The 15,145-nt window shown below is 42.0% G+C and overlaps 1 protein-coding gene across 7 annotated transcripts in view; it reads left to right on the top strand.

Annotated features, from left to right (window-relative positions):
• nebl (nebulette) overlaps positions 1-15,145 on the top strand; it is a 397,411-nt gene that overhangs the window by 308,659 nt on the left and 73,607 nt on the right. For 5 of the 7 annotated variants that reach the window (XM_078538380.1, XM_078538376.1, XM_078538378.1 and 2 more), the window contains 5 exons: positions 3,708-3,818; positions 3,993-4,103; positions 4,236-4,346; positions 6,194-6,298; positions 6,522-6,626. The exons of the other annotated variants lie outside the window; for them this stretch is intronic. In XM_078538380.1, coding sequence (XP_078394506.1) covers positions 3,708-3,818; positions 3,993-4,103; positions 4,236-4,346; positions 6,194-6,298; positions 6,522-6,626 — 543 coding nt within the window. The remainder of the gene's footprint in view (positions 1-3,707; positions 3,819-3,992; positions 4,104-4,235; positions 4,347-6,193; positions 6,299-6,521; positions 6,627-15,145) is intronic. 7 annotated transcript variants of the gene reach the window in all.

Genomic DNA, 15,145 nt, shown 5'->3' on the forward strand with positions numbered 1-15,145 from the left:
GAAGAGTGCACTATTGATGTATTTGAAAACATATAAGCGTTGAAAGTGTTAAACAGTTACATTATAAACATTTTGCACGGTATTGATCAGGAATATGTACGTTTACTTAAAGAATTGCCTTATTGTGCTTTTCATTTCATTATCTTTAATAAACAGAGTTGACGTGACGATTTGTTAGAAGATTTCTTGTGCCTGATGTGATGCTTTTCCATGTCAGCTGGCAGCAGTTACACTTTGAGTGATGCTGTGTTCTTTCTACTTTATTTTTATACTCCACCCTTACCATTGCAAGGCATTCTATTTAAAGGCCTGGAAAAAACTGGCAGAGTAAAGCCAAGCTTGAGTCCAGGATCAAAAGCTGGTTCCTCCAAATGGGAGTCTAGGATTCCTAGCACACATTCCGTATTTGAGTATTGCTGAAGAAAAGAGATATTTTTTGTCAAAGTCTTTTGTCTTGCGTTCATCAGGACAATTCGCAAGAAAATACCAATGTCAGGGAAACAACAATTTATAATGTTGGAGAAGAGAGTGCTGATTGGTTGGCATATGGACTCTGATTGGTAGAGGCGTTGCCATGGAGAATTCACCAGGTGATGGTGACTGACAGTTAACTGCTAAGCATTGTTTGAAATTTAAAGCAGGCAGTTGGACTCTGGCCAAGACATTGCCCTGGGGAATAAACCACCGAATGGCTGTCACTTATTTCGTTTAGCTGAAACAGGTGTAAGGTGTGTACATGTTCTTTCTGTCTGCAAAGGACAGGGCCCTGTATATTAATACATACAGCTTCCAGTACACATAAATGCACCACACTGTGAACCTGACTGACCATTTTAAGTTGGTTGTCAGCGTAATTTTTAGCACACTGAGGATTATTTAGCAAATGTTGTCCAATCACAGAATAACATCTAATGTTAGACACTGCGTTTTGCAAGCACAGGCTGGCTGGGTATGGTCTGTACCTTGTCCGTTGTGAACGGCGGTTGGGACACGCTGTTCGATACGATCTGCCAGTCTTTGCGACGTACAACCTACATACCTAGCATCACACTGGCACTGAAATTCATATACCACATTACTCATTTGTGTGATAGGCAGAATGTCTTTTTGGCTTGATGGCAGCATCCTGTAAGTGGCAAATACCACTCATGTTGTTACTGCATAGTAGCAGTGTGAACTAGCTTCACCTACTGCTCAAAGTTTTGAGATACCTTGCCCTCCCAGGTAGACTGGGTATTTTTCAGGGCCAAAAGTGACAGCCTTGGGCCAGTTCATGAGTATGCACGATATACAGTGTGAACTGATCTGTCATACTGTTTGAGAACTGATCCTTCAAAATAAAATATAATTCTAAAGAAAAATGGTCTATCTAAAAAATATTAAGTAACATCCCATGTTGTTATATGTTCTGCTTTAATAATGGATTTGGAAATTATGGCCGAGATTTTGTTGGAGTAGTGGGGGCTACGATAAAGGGTTCAAAAGCCAGGGGTAACCCCGCCTCAGCCATTTGTAGGACCCCCGGCCGCATTTCTCGGCTGTTGGCAACTAATAACATGCTGTTAGGACTCCAGTCCCTTTAAAGGACACCTGTCCCCAGGATCTGTTGGCCAGCAGCACTGCAGTATCATTGGAAGTGGGATGTGAATGGGATATAGATGGGTTAAGTGAACAGGCAAAAATTTGGCAGAGTATAATGTGGGAAAGTGTGAGGTTATTCACTTTGGCAGGAAGAATAGAAAAGCAGAATATTATTCAAATAGAGAGAGACTACAGAATGCTGCAGTGCAGAGGAATCTTAGTGTGCTTGTACATGAAAACCAGCATGCAGGTACAGCAAGTAATTAAGGAGGCAAACAGAGTGTAGGCATTTATTGCAAGGGGGATGGAGTATAAAAATAGGGAAGTCTTGCTACAACTTGGCAGGGTATTGGTGAGACCATGCTTAGTGTGCACAGTTTAAGTCACCTTACTTAAGGAGGGATATACTTGCATTGGAAGCAGTTCAGAGAAGGTTCACTTGGCTGATTCCTGGGATGAGGCGTTTGTCTTATGAAGAAAGCTGGAGCAGGTTGGACAGTTCTGTTGAAGAGTCATACAGACTCGAAACGTTAACTGTGTTCCTCTCCGCAGATGCTGTCAGACCTGCTGAGTTTTTCCAGGTATTTTTGTTTTTGTTTTGGACCTGTACTCATTGGAGTTTAGAAGAATGAGAGGTGATCTTATTGAAACATATTACATTCTGAGAGGGCTTGACAGGGTTGATGCTAGGAGGATGTTTCTTCTCATGTGAGAATCTAGAAGTAGGGGACACTGTTTAAAAAATATAAGGGGAGATTTAAGATGGAGATGAGGAGAAATTTCTTCTGATTTGTTAGTGTTTGGAATTCTCTTCTCCACAAAGCAGTGGAGGCTGGGTCATTGAACATATTCGATGCTGAGTTAGACAGATTTTTGGTCTACAAGGGCATCAAGTGTTGTGGGGGGCAGACAGGAAAGTGGAGTTAAGGACACAATCAGATTAGCCCTGATCTTATTGAATGGTGGAGCAGGCTCAAGGGGCCTGATGGTCTACTTCTGCTCCTACTTCTTTTGCTCTTTTGTTAAAGGTAAGAACATTTTAATACATTTTACCTCATGACATAATTGAGCACAGGCATCCTGGCAAGACAGCCTTATAAACAATATTCCATTCTTTGTTTTTAACTGACTTAAAGAAGTCTTTGTTATTACTGTAAGGTGGTCCAGATGTAAGCTGATCCACTTGAACAAATTTTGAACTTCCATTCAATGTTTTATTAGCTTAACCTCCACTCATTTCTATTGAGTGAAATTCTTAATAAGAGTAAGTTGTACTTTCTTGGAGTTTTCTTTACAACTATAGTACATTCCTAGTAGTAGGCTGAGGTGGCCCCAAATGTATTTGTCTCCTAGTCTGCTACATTTTTCAGCCATTACAGGATTACAATAAGAGCTTGTAAACATGTACACACTGCATTTGTGAAAGAGAGAATTAAAATTAAGTTTCAACTTCTTTTGAAAAGGCATATGGGAATGGCTGTAGAATTTTCTCAGTTTGGTATTTAAACTGAACATTTCACAGGATATTCAGCATGATGCTACACTTCTGTATTGCAGAACAGTTCCAAAAGATGCAAGCTACAACCTCCTATATCTATAGAATTGCTTCATTTATATTGCATCAAATCAGACTAAGATACAGGCATATTCGCATCGCTCTTTGAAAATCACTGTAAATTACTTTTCCCGGACTGCTACCTTCCTGAGTAACTGGGGAAGACAACATGTAGACCTGTACCGAGAACCTAAAGTTAGGCGCTCAGGCTGCCATAGTCAATAGCACAGTTCCATCTACATCTGAAACAAAGCACCCCTTGCTATTGGAAATGATACTTTCACGGGCCAGTACCTTCTGTGCACACTGCTACTGATGATGCTAGTATTGCCTCATTTATTTTACCTTATTGCGGCTGACTTGGGACTTCTGGCAGGAACTGAAAAATAAATGGATCCTAAAAGAATGTAAATGCTTTGATTTACAACGTTTTAGATCAGTTGCTTTGTTCAAAAGGCGTTTTTGAAAAATGGAACTTCATTCTTGGGAGAATTCAAGTAATTTATTCCAAATGCAACATCCTAAAAATAAATATAAAAGATGAGTTAAACTCACTCAATTACCTTTTCAGAAAGAATACAGAAAAGACTGGGAAGAAAACATCAAAGGAAAAGGAACAACTTTAGTGGAAGACACACCTGACATGATTCGGGTCAAACATGCATCCCAGATATTAGATGAGGTAAATGTACCTAATTTTGATATGATTCAGTTGTCACTGAATTCAAAACATCTCCCAGATTGAACCCCTCTCTTTGCAGTGGAATTGAATAAATAGTTTAACTAGTAGCTATCGTTTTGCACTGATTTTGTTTTCAAAAAGATGGCTTGAACAAACTGCCAATATTTTCTTTAGAAAGAATATAGAAAGGACTGGGAAGAAGGTGTAAAGGGAAAAGGACTCTCTCTGCTGGAAGATACACCAGACATAATTAGGATAAAAAATGCATCCCAGATATTAAATGAGGTAAATTCACTTGATCATAATATGATTCAACCTTTCATGAATTCAACATATTGTTTGCAAAATTTCATCTCATTATGTTTAAAGGTTATATAAATGTGTATAAATACCAGATACTAATTTTCATTGATGCAGAAAGAATACAGAAAAGACCTTGAAGTCAAAATTAAAGGCAAAGGGATGGAACTGAGTCCTGATATTGTTGACATGAAACGTGCCAAGAAAGCATCAGAAATTGTCAGTCAGGTAAATATGGATTACAGGCAATTTACATGTTCAGTCCTTTTTGTTCAGTCAGTACAAATGTTTTCATTATACCACTTGTCTTGATCCTGAGGTGATTGTTTTTTCCTGTAATTATTGATATAATTATAAAATATATTTTTGAGAATTTTCATTTAATCTAGTTTATATAATATTCTGTTGTGACATTTTTGTTATACAAACTAAAAGTGATCAAAATATTGATTACTGCTTTTCTAAACACGTGTTCAAACTAAACGTAAGTTGATGCTGATAAGAGTTAATAGTCTTATAGGTGTGAAATATTAATAACCGTAATTATGACACTTGATGTGTTTTGGAAGTGTGTGCACAAATATTTCAGCTTAACTATTTGCAGCTTGTGGGACCTTGTCATTCACAAATTGCAGCTGTCTTTACCTGCATAATCTACAATGACTGTATGAAGTAACCTAATTGGATGTGAAGCTCTTTGCGATGTCCTGAGAATATGTGTCAGGTCATGAACCAATGGGGATAACAATAATGGGAGGGCATAGGGAGGGCCATCTGGGTAATTTTACAGCTCCATTGCCCCACCCCACCATGCCTGCAATGTCTGCCAATGTGGACCTGTTAAATTCAGCCCCTTTGGCCCACATCCCATAATTCCTTTGGTTGACAAAAAATCTTATCAATCTCAGAATTGAACAATTGACCTAGTACTAGTCGCTGCCTGTGGAAGACAGTTCCAAACTTCTACAGAGAACAAACTACTCTTGTCAGTGTAAACTTTGACTTATTGGTATAATTCTCTCTGAGTCAGTGAATTTCGGGTTCTTGGCTCATTCCAGAGCCTTCAGGACGTAGCTTTATCAGGTACTTTGGTACTTTACTGAGGTGCTTCTGCATTGTCAGAGGTAGCATCGTTCAGATGAAATGTTAAGTTGAGGTCCTGCCTGCTTGTTCAGGTGAACATAAATCCTACAGTGTTATTTGAACAACAGGAGAGTACTTCACCACCTTGCTCTCACGCTTACATTTCTGTCCTCGGCCTGCTGCAATGTTCCGGTAAAGCTCAATACAAGCTTGAGGAACAGCCCCATATCTTCCGATTAGGCACTTTACAGCTTTCTGGACTCAATATTGAGTTCAACAGTTACAGACCGTGAATCCTGTCCTCCATTCTGTTTCTTTTTTTACACCCCCCCCACCCCCCCAAGTGCCAGTCACTTTCTTGTTTTCATGTTTTTGCTTTCATACAGTGCTATTCATCTTCTTCTGCTAACACTCACTCTGGACCAATCGTTTATTTCTTTACTACAATTAGCACTACCCCCTTTGCCTTTCGTTCCATGAAATCTTTGTTATTTAATCTCTCCCACCCTCTATCCTAACCCAGACCTTCCCTTTTGTTCTTCCTCCACCTCCCCGCTTTCAACAGCATAAAACCCATCACATTTCTACCTCCTTTCAGTTCAGTTTCTCGCTCCACAAATGCTGCCAAACCTGCTGAGTATTTTCAACAGTTTCTGTTTCTATCTCAGACATCCAGCATCCACAGTATTTTGCTTTTATTATAGGACAGTACTTCTGGTACCCTCACCAATATTTCAGCTAAAAAAAAAATACAACTTCGAGTCACAACTATTTGCAGCTTGTGGGACCTTGTAAGTGCACAAATTGCAACCGTCTTTATCTACATAATCTACAATGACTGTATGAAGTAACCTAATTGGCTGTGAAGCTTTGTGATGTCCTGAGAATACGTCAGTTGCAATGTAAACACAAGTTCTTTTTTCATGAACCAATGGGGATAATAATGGATTCTGTGTATTAATTTATTCAGCTACAATTGCTTTTTATTACAGGCAATGTATAAGCAGACATCTAACTTGGGGCAAAATAAATATGGAACTGTTACAGACACACCAGAGTTGATGCATGCTGCATATGTAAAGGACATTTATAGTCAGGTAGGTAACAACTAGAATTATGTTTGAAAAGACAAGGAATCAATTGTAAGGCAATAATATGCCAATGTTTATAATAATAAAGGAAAACTGAATTAAAAGCTGAAAATTGTAAAGCAATTCATTGGCATCCGTAAAGATAAAATACTAAGTTATGATGATTCAGGTGTGTACTTTGATCCGATGCTGCAAATTAACCTATCATAATAATTTGATTATCCCACAGAAAAAATACAAAGATGAAGCAGAAAAGATGCTAAGTATGTGCACTACGATAGCAGATTCTCCAGAAATAGAGAGATTTAAGAAAAATCAAAAAAATCTTAGCATGGTAAGTATGCATGTCAAAGTTTTTGGAGTCATTTTGGTGAAGGGAAAAGAAATTTTGGCTCCCTGCGTGGATGCGGAACAGGGCTGTAGGGAGGATGAGCCATCTGACCACGGCATCGTGGCACAGGAGGCCATTCAAGAGGGGGGAGCAAAAAGACAAGTGGTAGTTGTAGGGGATTCTATAATTAGGGGAATTGATAGCATCCTTTGTAAGCAAGATCGAGAGTCCCGTATAGTATGTTGCCTGCCCGATGCCAGGCTGAGGGACATCTCTGACCGGCTTGAAAGGATATTGGAGAGGGAGGGGGGATCCAGTTGTTGTGGTCCACATCGGGACAAATAACTTAGGTAAGACTAGGAAATAGGACCTGTTTGGGGATTATCAGGAACTAGGAACTAAATTAAAGAACAGGTCCTCAAGGGTTATAATCTCCGGATTACTACCCGAGCCACGTGCAAATTGGCATAGGGACGCGAGAATAAGGGAAGTAAACACGTGGCTAAAGGAGTGGTGCGGGAAAGGGGTGTTCCATTTCGTGGGGCACTGGCATCAGTATTGGAACAGGAGGGATCTGTATCGCTGGGATGGTCTCCACCTGAACCGATCTGGGACCAATGTTCTAGCGAAAAGGGTAAATAGGGTGGTCAACAGGACTATAAACTAGAAAGTGGAGGGGTTGGGGGGGGTGGGGGGGGTGGTGGAGGGAAAGGTAAAACTCCAAGAAGTATGACTAATGAGAAACAAAGCAGCAGGTTAGCGTGTGGGGGAGTGGATTCAACTTCATGGAAAATTATGAAAAAACTGAAAAGAAAGGAGAGCCCAGGAGAGGCTATTAAAGTCTCCAGAACACAAAATAGGACAGAGTGTTTGGAAAGGGCTAGGAATCTAACTTCAAGCACATCAGATAAAGGGACGACAATGAGAAAGGGGATTGGAAATACAGGACTGAAGGTGTTGTATCTGAATGCACGCAGTATACGAAATAAGGTAAATGAGCTTGTGGCGCAGATTGAAATTGGCAGGTATGTGGTGGGCATCACGGAGACATGGCTGCAAGGGAATCAGGACTGGGAGCTAAATATCCAAGGATATACATCCTATCGAAAAGATAGGCAGGTTGGCAGAGGGGGTGGGGTTGCTTTGTTAGTAAGAAATGAAATTAAATCGATAGCAAGAAATGACGTAGGGTCAGATGATATAGAATCTGTGTGGGTAGAGTTGAGGAACCGCAAAGGTAAAAAAACCATAATGGGAGTTATGTACAGGCCTCCGAACAGTAGTCAGGATGTGGGGCACAAGATATAACAGGAGATAGAAGGCGTGTAAGAAAGGCAAGGTTACAGTGATCGTGGGGGATTTCAATATGCAGGTAGACTGGGAAAATCAGGTTGGTAGTGGATCCCAAGAAAAGGGATTTGTGGAATGTCTATGAGATGGCTTTTTGGAGCAGCTTATGGTGGAGCCCACTAGGGAACAGGCAATTCTAGATTTAGTGATGTGTAATGAGGCAGATTTGATAAGGGAGCTTAAGGTGAAGGAACCCTTAGGTGGAAGTGACCATAATATGATAGAATTTACCCTGCAATTTGAGAGGAAAAAGCTGGAATCAGATGTAACGGTATTACAGTTGAATAAAGGCAACTACAGAGGCATGAGGGAGGAGCTGGCCAAAATTGACTGGGAGATCTGGGAGATGAGCCTAGCAGGAAAGACAGCAATGGCATGAGTTTCTGGGAGTAATTTGGGAGACACAGCAAAAATTCATCCTTAGGAAGAAGAAGCATACTAAAGGGAGGACGAGGGCAACCATGGCTGACAAAGGAAGTCAGGGACAGCATAAAAGCTAAAGAGAAAGCATACAATGCGGCGAAGAGCAATGGGAAACTAGGGGATTGGGAAGCCTACAAAGACCAACAGAGGACAACTAAAAAAGAAATAAGGAGGGAGAAGTTTAAATATGAGGGTAAACTAGCCAGTAATATAAAAGAAGATTGCAAGAGTTTTTTTAGATATATAAAGGGTAAGAGAGAGGCAAAAGTAGACATTGGGCCGCTGGAAAATGACGCTGGAGAAGTAGTAGTGGGGAACAAAGAAATAGCGGAGGAATTGAATAGGTACTTTGCGTCAGTCTTCACAGTGGAAGACATGAGTAACATCCCCAAAGTTCAAGAGAGTCGGGGGGCAGAGGTGAGTATGGTGGCCATTACCAAGGAGAAGGTGCTGGGAAAACTGAAAGGTCTCGAGGTGGATAAATCACCTGGACCAGATGGATTACACCCCAGAGTTCTGAAGGAGATAGCTGAAGAGATAGTAGAGGCATTAGTGGTGATCTTTCAGGAAACACTGGAGTCAGGGAGGGTCCCAGAGGACTGGAAAATCGCTAATGTAACCCCCCTGTTTAAGAAGGGAGTGAGGCAAAAGACGGGAAATTACAGGCCGATAAGCCTGACCTCGGTCGTTGGTAAGATTTTAGAGTCCATTTTTAAGGATGAGATTTCAGAATACTTGGAAGTGCATTGTAAAATCGGGCAAAGTCAGCATGGTTTCATCAAGGGGAGGTCATACCTGACAAATCTGTTAGAATTCTTTTAGGAGGTAACGATTAGGTTAGACAAAGGAGAGCCAATGGATGTTATCTACTTGGACTTCCAGAAGGCCTTTGACAAGGTGCCGCACAGGAAGCTGCTCAGTAAGATAAGAGCCCATTGTGTTAGAGGCAAGGTACTAGCATGGATAAAAGATTGGCTGTCTGGCAGGAGGCAGAGAGTGGGGATAAGGGGGTCCTTCTCAGGATGGCGGCCGGTGACTAGTGGAGTTCCGCAGGGGTCAGTGTTGGGACCACAACTTTTCACTTTATACATTAATGATCTAGATGAAGGAACTGAGGGCATCTTGGCTAAGTTTGCAGATGATACAAAGATAGGTGGAGGGACAGGTAGTATTGAGGAGGCAGGGAGGCTGCAGGATTTGGACAGGTTAGGAGAATGGGCAAAGAAGTGGCAGACGGAATACAACGTGGGGAAGTGTGAGGTCATGCACTTTGGTAGGAAGAATAGAGGCATAGACTATTTTCTAAATGGGGAGAGAATTCAGAAACCTGAAGAAGGGACTTGGGAATCCTAGTCCAGGATTCTCTTAAGGTTAACTTGCAGGTTGAGTCGGTGGTTAGGAAGGCAATTGCAATGTTGGTATTTATTTTGAGAGGACTAGAATATAAAAGCAGGGATGTGTTGCTGAGGCTTTATAAGGCTCTGATCAGACCACATTTAGAATATTGTGAGCAATTTTGGGCCCCGTATCTCAGGAAGGATGTTCTGGCCTTGGAGAGGGTCCAGAGGAGGTTCACGAGAATGATCCCAGGAATGAAAGGCTTACCATATGAGGAATGTTTGAGGACTCTGAGTCTATACTCAATGGAGTTTAGAAGGACGAGGGGGGATCTGATTGAAACTTACAGAATACTGAATGGCCTGGATAGAGTGGACGTGGGGAAGATGTTTCCATTAGTAGGAGAGACTAGGACCCAAGGGCACAGCCTCAGAGTAAAGGGAAGACCTTTTAGAACAGAGATGAGGAGAAACTTCTTTAGCCAGAGAGTGGTGATTCTATGGAATTCATTGCCACAGAAGGCTGTGGAGGCCAGGTCATTGAGTGTATTTAAGACCGAGATAGATAGGTTATTGATTGGTAAGGGGCTCAAAGGTTACGGGGAGAAGGTGGGAGAATGGGGTTGTGAAACTTCTCAGCCATGATTGAATGGTGGAGCAGACTCGATGGGCCGAATGGCCTAATTTCTGCTCCTATGTCTTATGGTCTTATGGTCTAAGGACGAAAAGAAGCATTAAATGGGTGCTGGACTAATAGACACATTAGGGCTGGAATTTTCAAAGGGCCATGGTGTGGATGCTGAGAATCCGGCCAGTAGTCTGTTAGAAAAATCAGGTCTAGAGAGGTAACAAAACCATGGATGAGGATGGAAATACGTAGGCTTAGCGGTGGCACTGATATATGATCACAAGCTCATCTTTGGGTGGCTGCTGATCAGTGTTTATGGCAGGCACTGAAGACAATGCCTTTGGTCTTCCCAATATTTTGTTGGAGGGAACTTGTGCTAATCCAGAACTGGATATCTGACAAGCAGTGTGACAGTTTAGATAGTGGAAGGGTCAAGAGAGATGGTGGTGAGGTAAAGCTGGGTGTTGTCAGTGTCAATGTTAAAACTGCTTCATTGTTTTCAGATGATGTTGCCGAAGGGCTGTATATAGATGAAAAATAGGATAGAAAGGAGGCAAAAAAGGTAGGAGGGGAAAAGGAAACCATTGTAGGTGATTCTCTGGCTATGATTAGATAGATAAAAATGGAGCCAGGCGAATACAGTCCCACCCAGTTGGACGACAGTGGAGAGGCATTGGAGGAGGATGATGTGGCCAAAAATATCAACAGGTACAGACAGGTTGAGAAGGATGAAGTGAGATAGTTTACCTTTTGTCACAGCCACATTGGATGTCACTTGTGAATTTGATAAGAGCCATTTCAATACTGTGGCAGGTGCAGAAACTTGATTGGAGGATTCAAGCACGGAATTCTGGGAAAGATGGTGATGGAGTTGGGAAATGATGGCACGTTCCAGGACTTTGGAGAGGAAAGGAAGGTTGGAGATGGGTCTGTGCTTCACAAGGACACAGTGGTTAAGGGTTGTTTTAGTTTTGAGGAGAGGGGTGATGATGACAGATTTGAAGGAAAGAGAGACAGTACTTGAAGGGAGGGAACTATTAACAATTATATGATTCTGTGATATTGTTACAGTGCAGAAGGAGGCTATTCGGCCCATCGTGTCTGTGTCGGCTCTCCAAATGAGCATTATGACTCAGTGCCATCCTCCTGCCTTTTCCTCGTAACATTGCATATTGTTTCTATTTAAATAATCATCTAATGCCTTCTTGAATGCCTTGATTGAACCTACCTCCACCACACTTCCAGGCAATGCATTCCAGACCCAAACCATTTGCTGTGTGAAGAAGTTTTTTCCTACATCATATTTGTTTTTTTTTCAAATTATTTTAAATCTGTGCCCTCCCTTTCTCGATCTTTTTATGAGCAGGAACAGTTTCTCCCTATCTACTCTATCCAGTTCCCTCATGATTTTAAACACCTCTATCAGATCTCCTCTTAGCCTTCTCCTCTCCAAGGAGAACAGTTCCATCTTCTTCAATGTATCTTCATAACTGAAGTTTCTCATTCCTGGAGCCACTTTTGTAAACCACTTCTGCACTTTCTCCAGTGCGTTCACATCCTTCCTAAAGTGCGGCGCCCAGAACTGTACAGAACTCCAGCTGAGGTCTAACTAGCGTTCTTTTTAAATTCGGAAGAATCTCCTTCCTCTTGTGTTCTATTCCCCAAATAATAAAGCCCAGGATACTGTATGCTTTCTTAACTGCTCTCTCCACCTGTCCTGGCACCTTTAATGACATATGCACATATACACCCAGGTCCCTCTGCTCCTGCACACCCTTCAGAGTTGTACCCCTTATATTGTGTCTCCATGTTCTTCTGAGCAAAATGAATCACTTCATACCTCTCTGCACCGAACTTGACTTGCCACCTATCTGCCCACTCCTTGGCCCAAACTTCAGCAGCTTCATCAATGACTTTCCTTCCACCATAAGGTCAGTAGTGGGTATGTTCGCTGATGATTGCACAATGTTCAGCACCATTTGCGACTCTTCAGATACTGAAGCAGTCCATGTCCAAACACAGCAAGACCTGGACAATATCCAGGCTTGGGCTGACAAGTGGCAAGTAACATTTGCGCGACACAACTGTCAGGCAATAACCACCTCCAACAAGAGAGAATCCAACCATCACCCCTTCATTTTCAATGCATTACCATCACTGAATACCCGACTATCAACATCATGAGGGTTACCATTGACCAGAAACTGAACTGGACTAGCCATATAAATACTCTGCTTACAAGAGCAGGTCAGAGGCTAGGAATCGTGCGACGAGTAACTCACCTCCTGACTCCCCAAAGCCTGTCCACCATCTACAAGGCACAGGTCAGGAGTGTGATGGAATACTCTCCACTTCCCTGGATGATGCAGATCCCACAATACTCAAGAAGCTTGATACCGTCCAGGACAAAGCAGCCCACTTGATTGGCACCTCATCCACAAACACTCACTCCCTCTACCACCGATGTGCAGTGTGTACCATCTACAAGATGCACTGCAGGAATTCACCAAGGTTCCTTTGACAGCAAGCTCCAAACCCACGACCACTGCCATCTAGAAGGACAAAGGCAGCAAATAGATGGGAACACCATCACCTGGAAGTTCCCCTCCCAAGTTACTCACAATCCTGACTTGGAAATACATCGCCGTTCCTTCACTGTCGCTGGGTCAAAATCCTGGAACTCCCTCCCTAACAGCACTGTGGGTGTACCAACACCACATGGACTGCAGTGGTTCAAGAAGGCAGCTCACCACCACCACCTCAAGGGCAACTAGGGGTGGGCAATAAATGCTGGCCCAGCCAGCAATGCCCACATCCCGTGAATAAATTTTTAAAAATGGGAGCTTTAGAGGCTTTTGATCCAGCTGCCATGGACTTTGTAGTTTATGTTGAGCAAATGGAACAGTTTTTCATTGCGAATGAGATTGAAGAGGAAAAGCAGGCCTCAGTGTTTCTTACAGTCATTGGAATGAAACTTTACTTCATTTTACTGAGAAATCTCATTGCTCCTGACAAGCCAGCAGATAAAAGCTTTTAAAGAGCTTGTGGACGTTTTGAAAAAGCAGTTGGATCCCAGACCAGCAATTATTGTCAAGAGAAGAGAACAGCATGAGAATGAATCAGTTTCTCAGTTCCTGGCTGAGTTGAGAAAATTCGCGGAACATTGTGACTTTAAAGGTTACTTGGAAGAAGCGTTGCATGATCGCTTGGTTTGTGGACTAAGAAATGAAAGAATTCAGCGTAGAATGTTCGCGAAGCAAGAGTTGACACTGAAGAAAGCTTTCGAGATTGCGCAAGGCATCGAAATGGCAGAGAAATAAGCTGGAGATTTGAAAGTGCATTCTAACAGTGCCGAAGTTAAAATAGTAAAGCCAGGGTATACTCGCTTCCAAACATATTACTGCTGTAATGGAATAGGGCATAATGCAGAAGCCTGTAAGTGGAAAACCACTGATTGTCGCTACTGTGGAAAAAAAGGACACATACAGTGTGCATGTAGATCAAAGGCTGATCACAGTAAAGCAGTGCCACCAAGAAAAAGGCATCACGAGGAGCACACAGACAAGTCGCGCTTGAAAATAAACAGGCAGTTTAAAAAGATGCATTGCTTGGAAACAAAACACTAAAGTAACGCGAGCTCAGACGAGACAGAACGTGAAACTAACAGCGAGAATGCAGAAGAGCAATTGTATTGCATTCCGTCTGATCTGGAACTAGATGAAGAATTAAAGGTTGGCATTGCCTTAACTGGTAAAATGGTTGAAATGGAGATTGACACTGGAGCATCTGTTTCTATTGCTTCAGAGAAAACATGGGAGAAATTTTCAAGAAATATCCATTGGAGAAAACCCTCCTCCAGCTTAGCATCTACACTGGTGAGCCTGTGAATATACTTGGAAAAATGTACGTTCAAGCTAAATATGGAGATCAAATAGCAAGGTTGCCACTTATTATTGTGAAAGGCGATTGTTCATCACTCATGTCAACCTGCCGAACTGGCTAAAAGAAATTCGGTTGGACTGGAATAGAATAAACAAAGTGCATTGCCACCCCATGTTGCAGTCTTGTTAGACAAGCATACTGATGCCTTCAAATAAGGTCTTGGTTTTATTAAAGACATTGAAGCCAAACTTGCTGTGAAGGCCGAAGCTTCTCCAAGGTTCTTCAAACCACGTTCAGTTCCCTAGTCGATGTGACAGAAAATCGAGCAGGAACTAGAATGACTTGAAAACTTTCAGATAATTGAGAAAGTGATTATGCAGAGTAGGCAGCTCCAAGAGACCCAGTAGTGAAGGATGACAGGCCTATCAGAATATGTGGTGACTACCAAATCACTGAAAATGTTAAGGAGCTTTGTTCATTTTTGGGACTTGCGAATTACTACGGCAAATTTATTTCCAGTTTGGCTACCAAGGCAGCACCATGAATAATCTGCTAAAGAAGAATACAAAATGGGATTGGTCACAAGCCTGTCAGGAAAGTTTCAAGGAACTTGAGCGAGAGCTCACTTCTACTAAAAGTTCTGGCATATTTCAATGAAAAGTTGCCTGTCAGCCTGGCTGTCATCTCCCACACATTTCCTGATAGCAGTGAAAGACCCATTGCATACGCCTCACACACATTGTCCGAGGTAGAACAAAACTATGCCCAAATTGAGAAGGAAGCTCTTGGACTAATCTATGGAGTCAAGAAGTTCCACCAATATTTGTTTGGACATGAAGTCGTGTTAATTACAGACCACAAGCCTTTAACCTGGTTGCTTAGCCCGAAGTCACAAATCCCAA

This window comes from Cetorhinus maximus, chromosome 3 (genome assembly GCF_964194155.1).
Source record: "Cetorhinus maximus chromosome 3, sCetMax3.hap1.1, whole genome shotgun sequence".
In the NCBI taxonomy this organism is placed as follows: domain Eukaryota; kingdom Metazoa; phylum Chordata; class Chondrichthyes; order Lamniformes; family Cetorhinidae; genus Cetorhinus; species Cetorhinus maximus.